The 23779-nt window shown below is 47.7% G+C and overlaps 1 protein-coding gene across 1 annotated transcript in view; it reads left to right on the forward strand.

Moving 5' to 3' along the window:
* The window catches only part of Jarid2 (jumonji and AT-rich interaction domain containing 2), a 218842-nt gene that overhangs the window by 142585 nt on the left and 52478 nt on the right, over positions 1–23779 (forward strand). Inside the window, exon 4 of the mRNA XM_026384570.2 lies at positions 15721–15890. Coding sequence (XP_026240355.1) covers positions 15721–15890 — 170 coding nt within the window. The remainder of the gene's footprint in view (positions 1–15720; positions 15891–23779) is intronic.

The following is a 23779-nucleotide window of genomic DNA, read 5'->3' on the forward strand; positions in this document are numbered from 1 at the left end:
TTCGTGCCAGGCACATGCCTGTAATCAGTCCATCTATTCAGGAGGCTGAGGCAGGAGGATCAAAGAGTCCAGCCTCATCAATTTACAGAGGCCTGAAGCAATTTAGCAAGACCTTGACTTAAAATAAAAAGGTTTGGGATGTAGTTTAGCAGTAAAACACTCCCGTGTTCAGTCCCTGTTGCCCCCTGCCTGGGGGGGGGGTGGAGTGTACTAAAGAAGCCCCAGTTCTGAGGTTGGTGAAGCTCTGCAGGGTGGCTGTTGACAAGCTTGTGCAGGACAGTTTTCATTAGTGGCAACTCTGCTGAGGGAGCTGGGGCTCTGGGGCCTCCTTGCAGAGCCCACTATTGCTTCTGAATACACTTGGCGAGGGGCCTGTCAAGGCTACGTCAAGAAAACGTGCAGGCCAGCCTGGGGTTTTGTGGTTGGCGGGCGGCACATTTGTGAACTTGCCGTTTTTGTTACCATTCCAACTTGGAACGGTGCTGGATGGGATTCTGGCAGTTTCTAAAAAATGCTGTTTTCAGAGCCCCGCCGCTTCGAGTACAGCTCTTCTAAGTCATTTGGCCTGTTGTTCAGCCCCCAGCAAATGTGCTTGCCTTTGGCCAGATGGGTGCGGTTCAGGGTTGTCCTGCAGGTCAGTTCAGGAAGAAGCTGTGGGTCACGTGGCCTTTCTGGAGCCTGTAGGTGCTCCCTTGTGTAGGGGTGAGAGCTGCCTTTGCCCTGATCTCTCCCCGGATTCTCATTTCTGACACCTGCGGCACCGAGTTGGGTCAGTAGAGCTCTTTATCAGTCGAGGTGGCTGAATTGACTGAGGATGGGCTGCAGCCAAATCCCACGGTGTGCACCCCAAGATGCCCTGTCTCCGGCATCCCGGGTGGGCTGGCCCGGCCCGGAGAGGAGGGGTGGCAGGCTCAGCTTCACCTTTCTGCCAGAGGTCACAGAGCACCCTTAGGCTACACCTTTGAAGATGTAGCAAAGGCTGGCACCTTTCCTTTGTTCTTGTCAAACATCTTGGTGTAAACAAGTGCTTCTACATGTTTTTAGGTTTCTTGTTGGTGACCTGTGATGATGTGGCGAACATCTGCCCATAGGTTACGGGCAGGGGCAGGGGTGTACATGATGTCAGGTTGGATATTGACCTTGTGGAATTCCACTGAGGTTTTACTTCCAGTGTTGACCCTTTAACTGAGAACTTTGGATCAGAACCGTGAAGCAGTCTGTCTTGCTTTCTGTTGAAATCCTGTGAACTGGTGGTCAAGGAAGGCCCGCCACTGGGAAGGGCCTTATCTTGGGAGGTGTGCGCAGGCATGTGGGCGAGGTGAGGAGGGGAGTGCTGCTGCACGCAGCTCACCTGATTCTGCTGAGCCATGGCCACAGTCCATAGGGCACCAGTGTGAGCACAGGTTCTGGAATGAAGTAGATGTTGGGTTCGTATCTATACAGTTAAAGGGCACTTAGTCTCCAAGCCTCATTCCTTTGTGTACTCGGTGGCAGCCATAACGCCACTTAGGGTCAGCTCTGAGGACTTCTCAAGGTGCACCTGTGCTGGGTCCAGCCAAGTAATTCTGAATCGCCCTTTAAGAATGAAATGCACATGTCATGAGCAATAGATGACAAGTACCCAGTGCCCGTTCTCTGCTGTGTGGTCACTGTGAGTTCGCCATGGCTGTCGCTGGTGAGGATTCTTGGGCTCGGTCATCTCCATTGTCCTTTGGGGACCTTTCTTTTTCTTTGCACGGGGCCGAGGGTTTCCTTCCTCAGCTTGTGCAGGGACAGTGCAGAGCAGCCTTCAGTCCTCCCCCGCAGCTCATCTGGAATTACTTATAGACCAGCAGCCGGCTCTGCACCTCTTTCCCGTGTCCTCTTGGTGTCGCTTTGTTCAGCAGTGCCCTGCTTGCGAGCCTGGCATTTCTGCCATGAACGGCTCTTGAGGCAGACAGTATGGTGTAGTTGTGGATTGCCTTCGAATTGCCTCTTTTTAAGAATATTCCCACCTTCTTGTGGGTCACAGCACCTTATGCTTTGCTTGAAATTCTTTTCTGCCTAGTATTCATGGGTGACATTCTGGCTAAGAGGTGGACAAGAATGCAGTATCAATCATGTTTCTCTTCACATTTTTTTTCCTGCCTTGAGTCTTCCCGTAGCTCTTGCAGTGGGTACTTGTGTGTGTCTCTCCCTCCGTCCGTCTGCACTGTGGAGTGTTTCCCACTGCGCTTGTTCTTTCCCTGGGCTCACAGGTTTTGACTTGCACAAGCCTTGATTTAATCTGCGCCCGGTGGGGTCGTCTTCCATAACACACACACCCACCCGAAGCCTGCTCCCCCTTTCATGGCTACCTCAGTGTGCGGTTTTTAAAAAGCAAGTTTTGTTGTAGATCAGAAAGGGAGATGACACTAAGTAGCACTACGCCGTCTCTCTCTGCTCAGAATCACACTTCTGGTCATGTTTTCCATGACAGGCGATTCTAGACACCCATCAAGGTTTTCTCGGTGACCTACGTTTAAAAACTGAATCGGTTGTATTTTTTAGCCTGTGGGGTTATTTAGGGGCAAGGGAATCTTTGAATGAACATTACACAGAGATTGGGATGGAGCCAGGTCCTAGAGGAGTTGATGGGGAGAGAGATTTTCAGAAAATTCTTGCAAGGGCAAATAAGGTCACCTCTGATCGGTGTTTATTTGTGAAGTGAGGAAGGGAATGCATTGGTTACCATTGTCATGGCAACCGAGGCTGTTCCCTCCCCTGGGCACAACAGGAAACAAATCCATTCATCTATCCAAGTATGAGTCTCACAATTCCATTATGTGATTCCCTAGATTGTCAATTCAAATGTTTTCATAGTAGGTTATTGGGTATTCTCCAATAGTATTCCGTAGTAGCTTAATTCTACTCGAGTCAATAAATACCCTTCCTTAGCTTCCGTTCCCTGCGCAATGAGAAGGTTCCCCGTCTACAGCAGTGTGCCTCCACTTGCAGTATCTGGGACTTACAGAGAGTCCACCTCTGCTGGGACGTGACTTTGCAATCACGGGGTCTGTGCCACGTGAGAATTCTGTTCTTCATGAACAGACTTGGGAGTTTGTTTCAGTAGAAAAATGATTACGGTTACCATCAAGTAATAGCTTTAATTCTGGCTGGGTGACTTTTATTTATTGATTTACTTTTGAGAAGGGTTCTGCTCTGTTGCCCAGGCTACTCTGAAGTCCCGGACCCAGGTGATCCTCATGCCTGGTTTAATTCAGTTTTGATTTCCACAAGTTTTCTTCTTTATCTATACACCCCACCCCCAAATATTAGGTTCCTTTCAAATAGTGGTTACAGCGTCCACTGTTTGTAGCTTCAGCTTTCTGAGTGTGTTCTCAGCACAGTCTGCTGACCCCCGTCTGCTGTGTGCTGGTGGTGCGGTCCTTCCTGTGATGGAGAGTGGGCGCTCGCTCCCCCAAGTGAAAGGTGTTTGTAGGGGGTGCATGTGAGGGGCTGTCCTGGCCAGGGATTCTGGCTTGCCTTGCCCAGGGCTCAAGGTGTGGTTTTGAATTGCAGATCCTCACCAGGGCCAGATGTCCAGCCCCTGGGAATTCTTGCTTAATGTAGAAAGGGGTCCCATTCAGGAGTTTTGGGGGATGGTTGAGGAGCCTGGCGTGATGTTCCCCACTCCCAGGGCAGGGAACTCCAGGTCATATCTGCCTGGGGCGGATGTGCAGAATGACCCCATTATCCTCCCCTTGCCTCATGAGGTTCCCACTTTCTCTTAGATTTCTGCCTCCATAATTTTTTCCTCATTTTTCTTCAATGGCTTTAGGCCAAACCTGAATGTCTTGGTCTGTTAGATTCTTCCAAATGACCCGCATGCCACACTATACTCCACCTCGCGGCTCTGCGTGACTGCCCCTCCCCCAACACCACTGCAAGTCCTAATTTGAGAAGTGGGGGGTCACTGACACCCCCCACTCCCGTCTCTCCTGTTTCTAGGGTGGTACTGCAGCTTAGGCAGCTTGAGGCTTTTTCCTATGCCAATATCTCGTGTTCATTCTCATGGTCACTTAAAATGGGTTCAGTTCCTGGAAGAATGAAATTCCCGTGCCTTTCCCTCTTTGGGATGCTGTCTGATTTCCCATCTAGTGCTCAGTGTTCCCTTCCCTTCCTGCCTCAGTGTGCTGGACTCTTCTAGAGCTCGCCTGGGAAGGAGCCCAGCCGTGCAGGCCTGGGGGAGCCTGTGTGTGCACCCCTGTCCTGCATGCCAGCCTCGAGGTTGTGCTCTGAGCTCATTCAGCCTGGAAGTTGTGCGTGAGGTCTCCCGGAAACATGTTCGCTGTTTCATTACTTACTGATTCTGCCCCTCATGTTTGATTTTAGTACTCCTGAGGTTTGCTGCGTTTTTATAATCCCATCAACAGGACTGGGGCCTTGTGGGCAACCGAGGCAGCTTGAGGCCCCCTTTCAAACCCCGATTCTTGCCATCAGGTCAAAAAGATTTCAAGACTTTGTATCTCGATAACAGGCGTGAATTTATTGAAGGGATGTGGAAAAGGAGAGAGGGACAGAGTGCCTCTTCCGCATGGCAGTTTTATTTGGGGATCCCAGAAAAGTTTCCAGAGAGTCATACCCAGGTCCACCTCCTGATATTTGATAGACAGCAGGATGACATCAGATTTTGAAGTCCCTACTACCATGACCAATCTAGGGTCGCTTTGGCCCATGCTGACTAGTTCTAAAGTCAGAACTGGTCTGTGTAGGAGTCAGCCGCCCCCCCTCCCTTTCAGGTTCCTGTGTTGTTGTCATCAACATCATTTTGGGCCTGCCTTCTCCTGCAGATAACAGGTGGTTTTACTGAGGACTGAGACATACCCTGCCCATTTAAGCCAGGCAGGGCTGCAGTAAATTGCTTCTTGGAAAAAGAAAGCATGTGGGGGACAGCACAGCAGGTCCATTTATGGAATTATCCTCTTGTCCTTGTGTCTCCACCACTCAATCTGTCTGTCCCCTATCAGTCCCAGAACAGTCATGTAGAACAGGAAGAGGTGACTTACCTGGAGGCACCATGAGCACCAGCAGCATATCCTATTTCTACCTGCAAAACTGATTTGTATAACATTTTTCACTTAAAATCATTTAACATAAAACCACTTCTGAGCAGCAACTGTGAATCTCTGCATCATCATTTTAGAAAGTATTGGGCGAAATCTGGGAATTGTATAAAATGTGAGAATGTTATGCCGAAAGTCTTTTGCTCCACCCTCTAAAGTTAGGGGGCCTGAGAATTACTGTGAAAATAAGATGAGTGAGAAAGAAACAGGGGTTCTGCAAGACCAGCTTGGACTTGACATCCTCATGGGAGTGGGGAATGGTGGCCTTGTAGTCCTGGGGAGGGGTGGAGAGAGGTTTAGGAGAAAGGAACAATTTTTGGGAAAGAACTGGTCCCGTAGGCAAGTACACTGGGGTCATGATAGTTCTGTGATTGTCCGTTGTTGCTCCCAGGTAGGGCATTGATGGATTGATGGGTGTTGAACTTTTTTTTTTTAAAGGGGGTGTGGTTGTGCTTTCAGGCAGAAATTTTAGGAAGTGCAGTGTGTTTAGTGCAAAGGAATTTTTTGTTAAGAGTGGTGTATTCTGTACCCCTTTAACTAAGATGCTGGATGTGATGGCACACGCCTGTGATCCCTGCCTCTTGGGAGTTTTTAAGGCAAGTTTAAGTTCAAGGAAGTGTCTCAGCCAGCTCATGCACAGATTGCTGGAGGTGGAGCCAGGGCCACTCTTCCCAGGTCTGGTGCCACAGCATTTGGCATCTGTTGACTCCTGGATCAAAGGCAGACCATGAGGCAGGTTTAGGCTGGTGGAATTGAAGAGAGTCGTCATGGAGAGCAGTTGGCCATCCTCCTCGAACCCCCACGTTTGCCCAGTTTGCCGAGTCGGCAGAGGAGGATCTAGAGTAGAGAAGGATGTCTGATTCTGCGATTGCTCAGCATGTCATTGTTTCCAGTTTGGACAGTGTGACAGTTTTTTCCACTTCCTCTTGCCTCTTCCTTCACTTGGGTCCACACCGTCACCCCTTGCCCTGCCCTCTGCCCTTCTCTGGAGTACCTCTTAGGAAACGCTGCCCTTTTTCTCCTCCCAAGTGGCTTGGCTGGGTATTGCTTGAAAATAATCACAAGGCAACTTTCCTCCGTGGTGTGTTCCTTTCTGCTCAATAGAAATTGTTTATTCTGAATTTGGCTGGGTGGTGGATGGGGAATGCAGTAGGTGCCTATTACAGACAGTGATCACTTACTCTCATTTTGAAGGACTCATTGAAGCTAAGGGTAAAAGATAAGGGGTGGTACGGACCATATCAAAGATCTTTATCTTTGGTGTGAGAGTCTGCTGGGTGGGCGTGGGCCCCCACCCCTCTCCTGCTGGAGCTGCCTGTTATTTCATTAGGATTTTGCAGAACTTTGGTGCCCCCTCCCCTTGACTTCATCTTCTTTCCTCTTTTGTAATTAATGGAAGTGAGCAGCGCCTGCTCCAGGGAGACCCGCTGAAGGTCCCTTGGGCATCTCTGGCTGCAGCCTTCTTGGGAGAGTCCAAGCTGTGCTGAAGAAGGCTGACCCTGTGGCTTTGCCATTTCCTGTCCACAGACGGGAAAATTGGCTTAAGCCTAGGGATTAATGAAGGACTTAATTGAACAGGAAGTCTTTCAGCCCCGAATTGCTGAGGGGATGCCTAGAGTTTGGGGTGTTTTTGCGTTGGATCCCGCCTAGTCATCTTTTCTTAGGGTGTTTCCTGGATCTAAATTAGGACCACAAGTCTAAATGCCCAGAAGTGACCTGCTGACCTCACCTTTGAGGAGAATGGCTTGTCCTGCTGTGTTCCTACCTCACTCACCTTCTGGGGGTTTGTGCTTCTGGCTTTCCTGAAGTCCCGAAAGCCCACTGAGCTGCTTTTCTGTTGTCACAGCAAATGCAAATAGGTGGTCTCTGGAGGTGAGCTATCAGGTACTGGGCACACTGATGGCAGGGTGGCCCCTGTGGGGTTTTATGCTGGAAGGTGACATCTGGAATTCAACTGGTGGATCAGGGAGAGGCAACCAGCGCTTCCTGGAGGTGAAAAGAAAAACCTTCTCCGCTTGAGGATGGAGAAGAGCTCACTACGGTGGGTGGTGACGGTGTACAGGATAAAGAAATGCCGCCTTCTGGTGTCGGGCATCCCCTGGGTGTCCTGGGACAGACCCCCGAGGAGAAGGGGCTGCTGTAGTGGACACACAGATCCACACACAGTGGCTGCAAGCCTGCAAGATCAGCGAGGTCTGCCAGGTGGCCTGCGAGGAACTGGGAGGACTCTCCGGGAAAGGTGTTGAGGCCAGGGAATGACTATAAAGAACGTAAAGGAGATAAAACATGGCTTGGTAGAGGGTGTGAGGCGACCCCTTGTGCCCCATTCTCCCCACGCAGGGTTCCTCGGTCTGAGTCAGTTATTATTATATAATTAACCATAATTATACAATCAATAGTATCTGAGAACATCATTAGAGATGTTCATGGCTTTTTGGAGGATATCCTGGGAACCCTTAGGAAGGAAAGGGATGGACACCTGGACTCCACTCTGGACTCCACTGCACTCCACTCTGGACTCCACTGCGTATGTGAAATCCTTCAAATTTCCTTGGTTTTTATTTAAATGTCCACGCCAGCTGGGTGTGATGGTGCATGCCTATAACCCAGGAGCTCGGAAGGCCAAGGCAGGAGGATTGCAGGTTTGGATGGCAGCCTCAGCAACTTTAGGAGACCCAGTCTTAAAAATTAAAGATCTGGGAATATAGCTCAGTGATAGAGTGTCCTTGGGTTAAATTCAGTCTCTCAACCCCCCCCTCCCCCCGTGACTGCAGCTGCTGGAGACTCCTGTCTTGAGTGGAGGTGCTGAATGGCAACATCCTGTTTTCCAGTGGGAGATGGTGCTGCTGTTCCAAAACCACCTTGCGCACAGCAGAGAGGTGGGGAGTTGTCTTGTTATGTTCATTACCTCTGAGCAGATTCTTCAACTGGGACATTCACTCCTCTTCAGGCAACTGCCTTGCACACCTTTAAACCTCTTTTCCAGAGGTTCACGAAGAGACAGTGTGTGAATTGTAGTGGATCCCTTTTAGAAGAGGGTTTTGGTTGGTGGGGATTGGGTAATGCCTCGTACTCAGCTTGCTAAGGAAATTTCTATCAGAGCCCAAAATAAACACTTTGGGTATCTTCCTGAAAGAATGTGTGAGTTGAGTGCCCCGTGGCATTGCTTTCCTTTTTCTTGTCTTGGCAGTAAGTTCACCTTTTGATGCCGCCAGAACAGTCCCGCGTGTTGCAGTTTTGCTCTGGGCATTACTGTGAGCTCCTGTGTAAACACCAGTGGATGGTGGTGTGCAGTGGGTTGGTGGGATGTGAGATGGTAAACAGTGTTTGTGTCGCTACTTCCTGTGAACAGCGGCTGGATTCCTAGCTGACTGCAGATGTCAGTGTAGGTTCTAAAAACCTGGCCCATGCTGTCCTTGTCTTAATTCAGAATTCTCTTTTTCTTTCCCAAGGGGTGATACCAGAGCTGGAGTCTAAAGACTCACTCTCGCCATCTGCTGGTGCTAGTTGGTACCTGGCCAGATTTCCAGTGGGCGGGGAAGGGCTCTGGGATCCCTTTGCTGTTAAGTAAAGCAGCTCTCCCTCTGAGCCGAAGGGGAGAGAAGGCTGCCCTGGACTCTTGTGGACTTGGTTTTATTTTTTTGTAGGGCTGGGATGGATCCCAGGGCCTCATACTTGCTGGGCACCTGCCACCCCTGGCCCTGTGGAGTCCCAGAGACCACACTTCTCCCCAGAGTGTTCCTGGGGGAGCATCTCTGTAGAACCCACTTCCCATTGATGCTCTGAGAAGGATCCCACGGGCCCGGGGAGCGTTGGAGAAAGGAGTTTCTTAGTGTTTTTCTTTCCCCTTGAAACATGATTCTCGCCTCACAGGTCATTCACTCTGTCTTCCCAGCTCTTCTCTTTGCCAGGGGATGGTTGCCAGGAGATTTTTGGCAGTTTGCGGTTGGGTATTGAGTAACCTAAAATTGAAAAACTGCTAGGGTTTTTGTTGAAATGATATTTAAAAAAAAACTAAATTGGCAATCCCACCTTGAGAGCGAGCAGAAAGGCAAATTAACATTTTAACTGGCACTTCTAGGCTTTTAAAACTGAAATATACTTTGGATAATTTGTTCACACCTTGTCTATATATTAGGGATTTCCTTGGCCAGATCCTGGCTGGGTTCTTCAGATCCGTTGTCCTCATTTGCTCTTTTGCCTTGAGTGCAGTGTGTTTGTTTGCTTGGGCCTCTTTCTGGGCCAACACTGTGTTGAGAAGAGCATTTGCGACACCCAGCTCCTGGGCTTGCATGGGATCCCCAATAAGCTTCGCCTTGGTGGTAAACTGAGACTGACATTGATGTAACTGACATATAGGTGACACTTGTGACTGAAGAAATAAAAGGTCTTTATTGCAGCCTTAATTGTTGATTAACAATGATCCCTCTCCAGTTTGACACGGTTGCTTTCTAGAACACAAAAGAACTCAATGTCAAATGTTTCCTTGATCAAGACATTTGTGATTTCCAGGCAGTCTCTGTTCTTTGACATTTCAGGATGCTGCAAAGATTTTAAGCAATATAATTGGATAATTTTGTTAATTGAGTCAAAAGACATACTGCATATTGCTTTTCATAGTTTGTGTAGGATGTCATCGACTGACCCGAGGTTTGTGTGCACCAAGGAGCATTTGACTGGGTGTGTGTGTGTGGGGGGTTCTTCCTTGCTGTGTGTTTAGTTGTATTAACTTATTCTCTTTCCTGTCTCCTATTCCTTTCCCGTGGATTAAAGAGGAGAAAAGCTTTCCTTTCTCCCCTATGTTCTGAGTGACTGAGGTGCTGGTGAGGTTGGGGCATCTTCCTGGGTGTGGTGTTGCTTGCCTTCTTGGGCCAGCATCTAGGTAACGCTGACAAGTACACTTCAGGGATTGGGTGAGTATTCCTAAGGATGCCTGTGTTCTGAAGGAAGTCATGTGTTTGTGCGAATGAGCTATTTCTCACTGAGAAGTTTCAGCATTAGGATGGAAAGTACAGATAGCACAGCTACCCTTCACTAAGTTAAGGCAATTATAGAATGATTTATGGGGCAGTGATGTTTTTCTAAAAATATGATTTTTTCCCACCTCCTTATATCTAAATGTTAACATATTTGGCTCTTTTACCTGTGACCTGGTTAGAAAATTGGCTCTAGGGATCTTTAACTTAGCCAGCCAGGTAGTTTGGAGATTGAGATTCTGACTCCCAGTGGGAGCCTGCAGAAGATCAGTACTTCTCACCCAGAACCAAGGACTCCTGGGTCAAAGGAGTTAGTGCAGGAAGGACTTCTAAACAGAAACCCTGTTGTAGGGCACAGGTCAGAGAGCACAGGCACTTAGAGATAGGGGGAGCCTTATTGATCTCTGTTTTGCTGTCCTTTTTATTATTTCTAATGGTTTGATAAAATCAAGGCCCCCCTGGTGGTAGACAGCAGGTCAGTTTCCCGGGCTTGTGATACCACTGCTGTCTTCCTGGTGCCAGTCTGACCAGAGCAGTCCTCTTGAGGATCCATCCGGAGCAGCTCGACCAACAGAAAATACCTTCAGGCGAATCCGGCAATGGCAAACTTCTCCTCTAAATAGCTCCCTGTGTAACTTAATTAAGGCAAGTGCTGCAAATATTTAATATCCTGTGGGTTTTTTTTTTCTAGCATAAACAAGCTATTTCTTCTGTGTATATGTTAACAAAAGAAATAAACCGAGGCCCGTGAAGCCATGTGGCTAGATCTCAGATGCCATAGAGCAAAGCCCCTCTCTTGAGCCGGCGGGCTTCGCCTTCTGTGATGTCTTGTAACCTGTGGGCAGTCGGGGAGTGCGACATGGAATGGGTGGGCAGCTCCTGGAAGGACGGAGACCGTGGCCCCCATGGCCAGCGTTGTCCCCCTGGCAGGCGGGCATGAGCTGGTCTCGGCGAGCTCCGGGTTCACTTGAGGATGTGTTTATTTTCGCTCTGCCGTTCAGGATGTTTACAGCCGTCCTGTGTGGTTTGCCCGCAACTGCACTTGCATTTGAATTTGGTGGGCAGCTTGCCCTGGGTAGAGGATACCCTGCTGGCCCCCTGCAACCTCCGGCGCACACACGGGCACGTTCTTGTTCCTTTGAGTAGCTGCCAGGTTTGGAGAGTGTGTGTCTGGGGGTGGAATAGAGTGGGTAATTATTTGGGGGATGGAAACACAGGACATGTTTTTGAATAGGCCTTTCAGTGAGTTGGCAGAGCCTCAGGGCCGCTCCCACACCGCCACAAAGAGCACAGCCATGCTGGTCATTTTGCATTTGCCAGACGCAGTGTCTTATTTTTTGAATGAACAGGCCCTCCTTCCCCACCCGTTCTCTACCCTTTGTTTAGAATTGGGATGTAATCTAAATAATTGGATTTACCAGCTTATGTGTTTAATATTGGAAAATTGAGTTAATAAAATGATGGTTTGGCATGATCGTCCCTCAGCAAGGGACCAGCTGTGCGCTGACTCCAGACAGCTCTGTCTCCCCGGCTCTTGCTTTCCTCGCACCGCGAATGTGCGCTGGGTCGTCCTTGGGTTGGGAGTCAGGAATCCTGGACAGACTGGAATTTAATTAACCTAGAAATGGCTGTTGTGCTGAGGTCAGGCGGCCCTCAAGATGGAGCTCACAGATAGCTACACAGTGGGGGACCCCAGAGGAAACCTGGAAAAAGGTGCCACCCTCTCTTGTGAGGCACCCAGGAAGACTGCCCAGGAAGCTTCTGAATGCGTCCTTGAGGCAGGGCGGAGGGAACTGGGGAGGGGCACAGAAAAGACAGGCTGGTGCAGGGCTGACTCACAGGGTACTCTTTGCAAGCCTCCTTGCAAAATAACTAACGCTAGCTACTGGGGGTGGTTGGCAGCACAGTGCTGGGGACCCCAACCAGGGCTAAGCACATGCCCTACCCTGGAGCCCTTAGTAGTAGCAATCATTTATGTACTTAGATATCCACAGAAAGGCACTATATGTTGTTTTTAACCTAAAAATATCATAAGTTTTGTTCTTGTGTTTATTTCCTCGTATCCAAACCCTGGAGCAATTCAGAATCTGTCCTTGAACCTCACTTGCACTGCTATGAGGTGCTTGCCACAAGGATTCACCTGAGTGGGGTGTTACTGGAGCTCATCCTGGGTGCCCAGGACAGCAAAGCCAACACCTGCAGTCCCCATGGGGGCTCTGTGAGATGGAAAGCTCTACCCCAGGCACCAGGTTCCTGGTGTCCTCTGGGTCATGTTTGCTTAGTCACTGGGGAGCTGGGCTTCTTGCTCTGAGGGGTCATATTTTGCTGCCACTTCTTACTACCTTATTGTTCATAGTCTTCTTTCTATGCAGGAACAGTTTCTTGTTGAGGTCCTGAAAGTGTGAGATGCTGTGTGCTCCACTGTGGCATGTACATGTCATCTTTTCATTGTGGCCACATAGTCTCCTCATCGTGTAGGATTTGTAAATCTTATTTTTTTTTTTAAAGCTGAAACACTTATACTGCTGCATGAAAACAGGATTTTTATCTATAAAATTCCTGCATTACTCGGTGTGAATTATGTCCATTTGGATTGTGGAATTTGGAATTAAAAATTCCAGTAGAGCTACGAGCTGAGACACGCACCTGTAATTCCAGCAGCTTGGGGGATGCCAAGGCAGGAGGATCATGAGTTCAAGGCCAGCCTCAGCAGTTTAGCAAGACCCTAAGCAGCTTAGTGAGACCCTGTCTCAGAAGTAAAACATGAAAAGGGCTGGGGTACCTTCGTGGTCAGGTGCCCCTGGGTAGAATTCCCAGGCACGCCAGCCCCTTCCCCTCAGTAGAACAAAATAAAAAATTAGTTGTTTATTTTTTAGTTGTAGCTGGACACAGCACCTTTATCTATTTATTTCTATATGGTGCTGTGGATTGGACCCAGGGCCTTGCAAGCTCCCAGCGAGCGCTCTACCCTGGAACCACAATCCCAGCCCTAAGTTTTCTAAATTAGAAACAAAACATTTTTTCCAATAGGTGGAAGGGTGGGGGAGAACACAGGTGTGTGGAGGCCAGGGAGTTAGTTCATTCGCTCTCCCCGGGCTGCGCTGGGGCTTGGTGACTGTGGCACTTGTCCTCCGCTGGCTTTCTCTGATCCGTGTTGCCCCAGGCCTTCCTGCAGCCAGGTGCCAGTAAATTTAATTCAGAAACTGGGAGTGAGGCTTTAGAAACTTGAAGTGTTTTCATCAAATAGACTTTGTATCTACTGAATGTCACAAAGGATTTAGGCTTGTGTTTTCTCTAATTCTCGTGTTAAAAAGCACATATCCACCACTTGACCCAGCTATCCCGCTCCTCCCTTTATACCCAAAGGACTTAAAATCAGCATATCACAGTGACATGGCCATGTTTGTACAGCTCAGTTCACACTAGGTAAACTATGGAACCAACTTAGATGGCGTTAGTAGATGAACAGATAAAACAAAATGGTATATGTACTCGATGAAATATTACCTAGCCTTAAAGAAGGGCATTTGCCCTTAAATGGATGGAGTTGGAGAATGTCATACTAAGCAAAATAAGCCAATCTCAAAAAACCAAAGGCTAAATATTTTCTCTGACAAACAAATGCTAATTCCCGATAAGGGGATGGTGCTGGGGAAGAATAGTTACTTTAGATGGTAGGGAGGGGAGAGGGCATGGGGACAGGAAGGATAGTGGAATGAAACGGGCATTATTACCTTATGTACATCGATCACTGCATGACCGATGTATTTCTACAGCACATACAATCAGAAAAATGAGAAATTATACCCCATCTATGTGGGACTAATACCTAGATGCATAAATGCATTCTACTGTCATGTTATAAATAGAACAAATTTACAAAAAACAAAAAGCCAAACAATTTTTTTTTTTTTTAAAGCATGTATCAGTTTGCAACAGTTAGGCTACTTTCCCCTTCGAATGCTCTAAAGTTGCCTGTCACACATACCTTCCACCCGAGATGTCTGGACTTCAGCGTCCCCTGTGACGGTGCCACCTCTGGGCTTAGCTCCCGGGTTACAGCCAGGCGGTCGATGGCAAAGATGCTCTGTGGGGTTGATCTCTTTCCTTTCCTTCTAGAACATGGGGAGATTCTGTGCAGTGATTAGCTGTCCCCCTTGTTAATGGGACTGCCTCCCGCTGCCCTTTGAAGGGATGTGGGCACTTCCACTGGAAGCGAAGTTTCTAAAAGGCTGTAGGTTGCCCGTGACATAGCTGAGGAGTCATGCCGTCTCCTTGTACTGAGTTGATTGCAGGGAAACACCTTTTTCTCCTTAGAGCAAGAAGTACAAATACCTCGCAACATATTGCATTTAATGTTTTTTGGGATGGTGAATTTATGCAATAAAAATTTAAAGATATTGACTTGTACAAAATAAACAGTTCTGTAGTATTTTGTTAAACAATAGAATGTTATTTATAAATGTCACAGGGTTTTGAGCTTCAGAAGTTTACTGTGCTCGCTATTTTTATACACTGTGCTCATTACTGTTTTGTATGATCTGCTCCCAACAATAAGATTGCAAGGGACAATTGCATTCATGTCCTGATTTTTGCTTGATTGATCTGAGTTAGGTGGCATTATCAGTCCCTTGGTGTTTTAGGATTCTTTCTTTGGAACTCTAACAGACGTCTCTTGGGGCCCTTAAAGCTGCTGCCTGGCTCTTCTGTGTTCTGCCCTCCAGTGCCTCTTCTCGGGCCTGTGAGAAGGTCCACATGGCTGACCTGGAGCAGGTCAGAAGCATGCTCTCATTCCTGGAGATGCCGTGTTCAATGTTGAGATTTTTGCAGTGAAGGAAGAGCTAGTCCTGAACCAGTGATCAGTGCCAGGTCCGTTCTTGCATAACATTAAACTATGACCATGTCTTTGTTTGCAGAAAGGGACTTCCACTCTTGGCTACGGTGTTAGGGAAGGAGTACAAACACTGTCCCAGGATTCATGAGGGCTCACATGCCTCTTGTAAGGCCTTTCTGGTCTAGGGAAAGGGAGCACCTCACATGTGCACAGTGGTTCTTAGTGGGGAACAGGTCCATTTGAATCCCTGATTCAGGATTTGGGTTTGACCCTGCTGGCCAAGGGGGAACTGTGATTTCCTGGGGTTGGGTACACTAAGAAGATCTGCCCCCTGCATTTTATTTTACAGGCTCTGGTTATTCAGGTGTGCTCATCCGGCTGACTTCAGGAGGTAGGGGTGGGAGGGTTAGCGGGCTGGGAGAGGGGAGGGTAAACAGGCAGAGTTGGATTTGTATGTTGTTCAGTGAAAGCTGTGGCTGCTCGGTGCAGCCGGGCCTGCACTGCTTCTCGCCGCCGTCCCAGACACAGGGATGGAACCCATCAATCCCCACGTCAGTCACTGCCTGCTGTTTTTGAAGGGCATATGTGTAGTTTGCACACGCTTATGCTTACACACCCAGCACTCGTGGCACGTACTTTATGCCCCTGTAATAAATTTATGGTGCCTTAAAGCAGGCCTGTGTGGCTTATGAGTGTGAGAGAACCTTAATTAGAAACAAAGGGTTTGCGTGGATGGTGTGGATGGTGTGCAGGATCTTATCGTTCCACATAGGTCTGTATCCTCCCGCCTCTGCCCGACTCTTAATTTTCCTTCTTGCTTTCGCAGGCCCAGGCTGCAAGCACAAAGGAAGTTTGCTCAGTCCCAGCCGAACAGCCCCAGCACAACTCCAGTGAAGGTCGTGGAGCCTTTGCTACCCCCGCCAGCTACTCAAATTTCTGACCTCTCCAAAAGGAAGCCTAAGACAGAAGACTTTCTCACCTTTCTCTGCCTTCGAGGTGAGCCCACGTGGCTGCTGTGTTGGAGGGCAGAGGAATGGCCCTGCACAGACCTGGCCCTGGCCCTCCTCTGCCGCCTCCCTGCCTTCCTTCCCCAGCCGGGTCAGTGGGGGTCTCAAGGAGGCATCCTATGGAGAAGGTGCCCTCTGGCTTTTTGGACCAGCGCCTGTTGAGTCTTTGTGTTTCTTTTGTCTTCTTAGTGAATGCCCGGCTGCACTCTTGGTAGGGTTTTTTGGGTGGTGGTGGTGGTTTCATTTTTGGTTTTTGGTACTAGGGATCAAACCCAGGGGCTCTTGACCGTGGGACAACATCCTCAGTCCTTTTTACTGTTTAGTTCTCTAAGAGTCGAGGAAACTGTCTCAAGAACTAAGGGAAGGCCTGGGGGTGTAGCTCAGTGGTGAAGCGCCTCTGGTTCAGTATCCAGGATGGATGGATAGATGGGGGCATCTCTGGAGGACACTGAGGGCCAGGTGGGGAGGAGTTAGGAAACCCTGACCTTGTAGAGCTCCTTGGGTGAGCTTCATTGAGAAGAGGGTGAACAAGAGGAGAGGCTTTAATGTTGCATATTTGTGGAAAGGCTTGAATTGAAGTTCATTGTTTATTTAAAATATTTTTTTTGGGGGGTAATAAAGGATGTAAGTACATTGCTTTTTTCTGAACTTAAATATCTGCCTCCACCTGCTCCTCCTCCTGCCTGACATTTTTTATTGGTACGTTGTAGCTGAAGGTGATGGTGGGATCATTTGTTGCCTATGGTACCTGCACAGTGCAGTGACCTAACTCTGCCAGTGTCCCTCCCCGTCACTCCCCTGCCTCCTGCATGACTGCACCTTGACCCATCTTCAGCACACTGATGTGTTGCCTTCCCAGGGTGGGGGGCATGGCATTGTCCTGTAACCCTCTGTTGGGACCCTCATAGGAGTGGGACATCCCCACTTCCCAGTGCTGCTGGTGCTTCCTGATTGATGTCCAGGGACTGTGTTCAGGATCGGCCTTGCCTTCTGGTGCCCTGTGTTGCCTGCTCCGTGTGGAAGAGGCCCTTGGTTTTTTTTTTTTTTTTTTTTAATGACTTGGAAATTTCAAGGTGATAGGCCAGATATTGTGTCGAATGGCCCTCGTGGTGTTTCTATGTAATTGGACTCAGGCTTTGCGTTCTGGGCAGGGATAGTTAGTGAAGTTGAACATGATCCTTCCTTCTTGCCTTTGGGTCCTCTGTCCCTGTTTTGGATGGCGTTCTTATTGGTCATTCTGTAGGGGTGATGAGCCTCCAGTGTGAAGTTACTCATTTCAACCTTCCTAGTACCCGAGGGATAAATTAAAAGTTGCTTTGAAGCTGGACCTCTTTCATTTCTCAGTCGAACCCATTTTTCTTAATCTGTTCATTTCCTGTTGTATGCAGAGGGCTGAGATCTGTTACTGTCACTGTTGGGCTCATCCCAGATCTTGTCACAGGGAGCTCTTCTGGATGGCCATCTTGTCCTTGTGGACATTCCTGTTGTCCTTCCAGCCCTGCTTGCAGCACAGGTGTTCCAGGCCCATCTTGTGCTCTTACCCTGGACTCCAACTGGCCATTTCTCAAAGCTGCCCTGGTTGGTTTTACTGGCAACTGATGTTTAGGAGTCAGGATCTGGGCTTCAGGTGTCCTGCCAGCTAATATTAGTGCTGTTTATCACTGGCACCCTTGGGTGCAGGTATGTTGATAGTCCCTGGAGATGCTCTCATAACCCTCCTCAGCTGTGGATCACATGGCTGTTAAAGGAGGGCAGTGATGGACTAACCACCAATTCATGTGTGCCAATCTTTCCAGAGCTCCCGTGGAGAGTTCCTGTGCTCCTAAGTGTTAATTCTAAGGGATGGCATGTGCTGCTGGGGTGGCCATGGAGGGAAGAGAGGAGAGTGGCTGATAGGTATCAGGAATGCTGGGCGAGTGGGGCATAGGACGGAATTTGAACAAAGGAATATTTGCAGGGTCCCTGGTATCATTAGCACGAGGAGCTCAGTGCAGTAATTAAAGTTCTGTTGTGATGTGTGTGATGAGACTCCATTTTGTGACCTGAGTCATGCATCTTTTTAATGCATTTGGAACTAGATGCTTTAAAAGGGCACCCCCCTCCCTTTGGGAAATTTATTTGGCTATCTGGAATTGCTGAATGGTACTATTAAATTTAAAAAAAGATTAAAAAGTAAACAAATTGCAAAAAAAAAAAAAAGTAAACAAATTGCACCTGGAAAAAATCTTGCCCAGCACTCACTTTGAGGTTTCAAGATTGTACACAAAGAATTATCAACACAATTTACCTCTTTAAGATGTCAAGTGCAATAAAGGTCTAGATAAGAAACTTAAGAGATATGTAAAACAATTTTGGAAAAATGTTCTGAGTCTTGGAAATTTATTCCTTCATTTTGAATCGGGCAACAAAATTGATTTTATTTTTTTTTTTTAAAGCTGGTCTAAAATAAATACTCATTTTTTTTTTTATCCATTCATCTATTGAAGGGCATCTAGGCTGGTTCCACAGTCTTGCTATCGTGAATTGAGCTGCTATGAACATCGATGTAGCAGTGTCCCTGTAGCATGCTCTTGTTAGGGCTTTAGGGAATAGACCGAGAAGGGGAATAGCTGGGTCGAATGGCGGTTCCATTCCCAGCTTTCCGAGAAATCTCCATACTGCTTTCCAAATTGGCTGCACCAATTTGCAGTCCCACCAGCAATGAACAAGAGTGCCCTTTTCCCCGCATCCTCTCCAGCACTTACTGTTGTTTGACTTCCTAATGGCTGCCAGTCTTACTGGAGTGAGATGGTATCTTAGGGTAGTTTTGATTTGCATTTCTCTGACTGCTAGTGATGGTGAGCATTTTTTCATGTACTTGTTGATTGATTGTATGTCCTCCTCTGAGAAGTGTCTGTTCAGGTCCTTGGCCCATTTATTGATTGGGTTATTTGTTATCTTATTGTCTAATTTATATACTATGGAGTATTATTCTGCATTAAAAAATGACAAAATCATAGAGTTTGGAGGGAAATGGATGGCATTAGAGCAGATTATGCTAAGTGAAGCTAGTCAATCTTTAAAAAACAAATACCAAATGACTCCTTTGATATAAGGGGAGTAAACAAGGACAGGGTAGGGACGAAGAGCTTGAGAAGAAGATTTACATTAAACAGGGATAAGAGGTGGGAGGGAAAGGGAGTGAGAAGGGAAATTGCATGGAAATGGAAGGCGATCCTCAGGGTTATACAAAATGTCATATAAGAGGAAAGGAGGGGTAAGACAAGATAATACAAATGGAAGAAAGGATGTACAGTAGAAGGGGTAGAGAGAGAAAAGGGGAGGGGAGGGGAGGGGAGGGGAGGGGGGACAGTAGAGAATAGGACAGACAGCAGAATACATCAGGCACTAGAAAGGCAATATGTCAATTAATGGAAGGGAAACTGGTGTGATACAGCAATCTGTATATGGGGTAAAAGCGGGAGTTCATAATCCACTTGAATCAAACCGTGTAATATGATGTATTAAGAACCATGTAGTGTTATGAACGACCAATAAAAAAAAAAAAAAAAAAAATAAATAAATACTCATTGCACTCTTTTTTCTCCTATAGTTTTTATATCTAAGGTATTAAAAATGAGAGTCATTCTAATTTTAAAATAACATGTTTTGGAGCCATGCACGGTGGCGCACACCAGTAATCCCAGGGACTTGGAAGGCTGAGGGAGGAGGATTGCAAGTTCAAGACTAGGCCCAAAGAGACCCTAATGAGACCTGTCTCAAAAAGGCTCAGTGTTTGAGTGCCCCTGCGTTTCATGTCCTGTACCAAAACAAATGTTTTTGTTTTTTTAAGATCAGGTATGTTTACCAGATCTGGCTGAACAAACCACAAATGATAGGCACAGTGTGTGATACTTTTATGGCTCTGGAAATCGGGCAAATTAGATGGTATATTTTAATATGTAATTACTTGACCTTATTAAAATTCATTTTGAATTAGAGGGGTTATGTTGATGATCCCTGTAATGTACTACTATTAATAATTTTAGTTTTAATTTTAAAAAGTGTCTAACTTTTGTGTCATAAAAGTATTTCTAGTTCCTTTTAGGAATAGCAACAGAAAAGCAGGCAGGAGGGTAAACTCAAAACAGCTTGTCTTGGGTTGGCACAGACGACCATCACTCACTGTCTCCTTTGCGCACATCTTCCCAAGCCCAGCTCTGTGCGCATACTTGAGGCATAAAATTCCTGAAAAGGTGCTGGATTGTGGTTTTTGTTGTAGGATCACATCCCTGCCTGCCTGTCATATTTTAGTAGTTGAACCTTGTTCCATTTGTGAATGTTTCCTAATTTGATAGCAACAGCTGATGATGCATATCCTCAGTTGAATCTTTGGCTGCTTTGAAGCCTTTCAGGTCATGTTAACAGTTAGGAATTGGACGAACATTCGAGACCTGCATTCTAAACCAAACAGAGCTTGTCAGCCTCAGACCTCACATCGAGCATGGGAGTCCATCACCCTCAGGTGACAGTGGGCACGGGAGGGTAGACATGGCAGTCTTTAATAAGCTCATTATTATTTATAGAGGAAAAAATCAGGGTGCAGAAATAATGAAGGAATCCAATCAAAGACCTGGTAGTGATGCTTGTGGCCGTGGATCACTCATCATTCTTCCTCCAGTCCCTGGTGATTAGTTTTTATTGGTCTCTGTGCTAGTTTGCAGTACTGGAGAGTAAGTGGGCTGGGGGAGGCAGGAAGTGGAATTCTTGAAGCCTTGTTGTTTGCTGTTCACGTGGGAGATCATAGAGCCCAGTCCCTGTCTCCTAGAGGCCCCAGTGTGTGTCTTGCAAATAGGCGCCCTGGACCATTACTAGTGGGATTAGCATGGATTTGGAAACAGACCAGCTAATCATGTGGGCTAAAAAAAACCCTTTAGTGAAATTTTAAAAGATGAGCCATATGTGGTGGCATACACTTCTGATCCAGCAGCTTAGGAGACAGGCAGGAGGATTGCAAGTTCAAGGTCAGCCTCAGCTGACTCAAAAAGGAACAGGGGATGTTCAGAGGTGCCTATGGGTTCAATCCCCAGCACCAAAAAATAAAAAAATTAAAAAATTTTAAAAAAAGATCCTCTCTCATGGGGCTTAAACCCACCAGCCATGTTTTGGAGAGGCTCTTTCCTTTCCTGTTGATGTCATGCCCTGGAATCTCCAAGGTGAAAGAGGATGGCAGGAACATGTTGTGGGGGGCCTGCCGTGTGGCTCCCTTCAGTGGTTATTTCTAGGGGCCACACCCCTCTTAGCATCTTCTGCAGTGCCCGGTGAAGAGGGTTTGTGTGTGCCCTGTGAGTGATACAAGGTGTACCACCGCTGCCTATCCTGTCACCAGGCTCATTGTTGTTAATGAGTTCTGTCTTCCTCTCTTTGTTCTGACTATAATTATTAAGAGATTTAAAAGAGCTTAATGCAGCAGAGCAGTGGCAGGTTAAAAGATTCTCTTATTTACATTTTTCTCTTTATGAGGCACTGCAGATGAGGGGGATTCCCATAGGGGACTCCTGACGCTTGTGCACAGAAGCACCGCTCATTCTGATGACCGCGGCTGTCACACTGTTTGGCGTCCCAGCTTGCGAGGAGAGCCTTTTGGGGGGATTCCTAGCACATACCCTTGCCGTCAGCCATTGCGAAGCAGTGTTGTCTTGTTTTGGGGCTACCTGCCTTTCGTTTTCCGTCTTATAAAATCTTTCACGATCAGCTGTCATTCAATCACTCATTAATTCAGCAAACCTTTATTGAACCTTTTTATATGCTAGACACTTAGAAAACAGGCTAGAATTAGGAAAGCAGAAGTAGGTGGCAGGTGAAATAGAAGAGGTGTACCGGATGTGCGAAGGTGCCAGGGCCCGGTGTTCAATGTGGAGGCAGGAAGGGAACCCTGTTCCCACTGACTAGGATGGCTGCAGAAAGGAAGGGACATTTGTGGTGACTCTGGTATATCAGAAGCCTTTGCAGAAAGGGACTGGGGAGAAATACTGCAGCAACCTCTGTGAGGCGTGCGTGGCTGTTGGGTTCCTTACAGTAGGGCACTCGGGACACAGGTCAGAGCCTGTGGGCCCTGAGCTAGATGTTGGGGTATCATGGAGGCTCATCAGCTGAGAGGGGTCTGAGTCCTCCTAGAAGGTTGCGAAGATGACCCTGGTGCTCTCCTGAAATTAACCAAGGCTCCCCAGAGCCTGTTTTGGGAGGTGATTGTGGAAGCAAGGCAGAAAGTGGCAGAAGATTCCAATCCGTGTTGGCCCAGCTTCCCCGTCTGTAAAGTGGGTGTTCCAGTTTCTGTTGTAACACTTGCTGGGGGAGGGGTGTGAAATGGCCCCTGACGTGCCCAAGGCAGTCATTTAAGTGTATTTGCTGTTTCTCAGTGGTTTTTCTTTTTCCACAGAGGTAGTGGGGACAGAGATGATTAGATTTGAGATGTGGGTAGCCTCACACAAAAGACCCTGTGACTACGCTGCAGGTAATAGAAGGCTCACCGAGGAGTTTCCTCTGAAGATGGTCGTTGGCCTTTGGCAAGGAGCACATATTTTGATTTATTACTGGCCTTGGGTATCGAGGAGGAGAATTATAAATAGGGCACATGCAAAAGTCTGGGGTGATTTTGAGGTCACAGAAATAAAGGGGATTAACCTGCTAGAAAGCAATTAAGCAATCTCCCAGTGGCAAGGAGCACTATGGCGCTAGTAATGAACTTCCCTGAGCAAAATGGGAATACTTCACATTATACATGCTCTTCAGGGAGGAAGGTGCTGTGTCAGGGTGCCCCTCTGCAGAGTGTGGCATCTTAATTTCTGAGAAATGCAACAACGAGGTGGAGTTGCCACCGTGCCCTCTGCTTTCTCTGCCTCAAGCCACCTTCTCTGCTTGGTTTCCCCCAGTGTCTCGGTTCTGCTGAGCAAGGGACTGATTCTCCAGGATAATTCATCAGCTAGTAATGAAGAAATATGAAACCTTGGGATTCTTGATGCGAGGAGGGGAAGGATGGATCTCTTTTAATTGCTCTGTGACCTTGATCAGCAGAGGCGCCAAGACGTTTGGCTCTGAGGATGGGCCCTGTTCCAGGCCAGCTGCCTCTGCCCAGGCCTGCTCTCCTGGAAGGTCGAGCAGGCTCCCTTCCCCACCAGGGGCTGCTGGTGCAGACCTGTCATGCTACTTGAAGTCCTCTCTGGCCCCCTGTGCACAGAGGTGTCCTTTAGTAGCCTTTTGAAATCCCTTGAGAGAAGGTAGATGGGGAAAACCTTTGCTGGCTATGAGGGGTTCATTCCCTGGATGGCAGAAAAGTCCCAGGTGCCCTCATCCTGCAGGAAACACGGCCTGAGTGTTCAGTGTGTGGGGATCTGAGGAAGCTGCCCTTGGCCTACCAGGTCACATTCAGACTTGGGTGGCCTATAGAGACTGGTGGTGGGTGAATTTTCTTTTCTACACTGTGTCGATTCATGATGATACTCAGTAGCTAGAAAGGATGTGGGTGGTGTCCTGTCCTGGCTGGGCTGTGATGTGATCCGTGTTTCCATTAAGGGAACCTCACACTGCCTGACATCAGATTGAAGGTGTGCTTGTAAAACTGTTAAGCTTTTACAAGTAGTGGATATTGGGAAGGAGTGTTCCAGGTTTTAATGACTGTTGTGGGAGGTAACTGGTGCCCATCATAATCTCAGGGCTGATTCCCTTGTGCCTGGGGTCTTGCAGACAGAACATGTGCCCTGACAGGGTAGATGACCCGTTTTGGGGATCAGAGAGACATATCCGTGTGCCTGTGGATTTAGGCCAGTGCCAAGGTGACCTCATGACCAGGAAGTTGTTACTTGATCCCTCATTTTTCTTTGGAAAAGACTGTTATGTGAC

This window comes from Urocitellus parryii, chromosome 8, assembly GCF_045843805.1.
Source record: "Urocitellus parryii isolate mUroPar1 chromosome 8, mUroPar1.hap1, whole genome shotgun sequence".
In the NCBI taxonomy this organism is placed as follows: domain Eukaryota; kingdom Metazoa; phylum Chordata; class Mammalia; order Rodentia; family Sciuridae; genus Urocitellus; species Urocitellus parryii.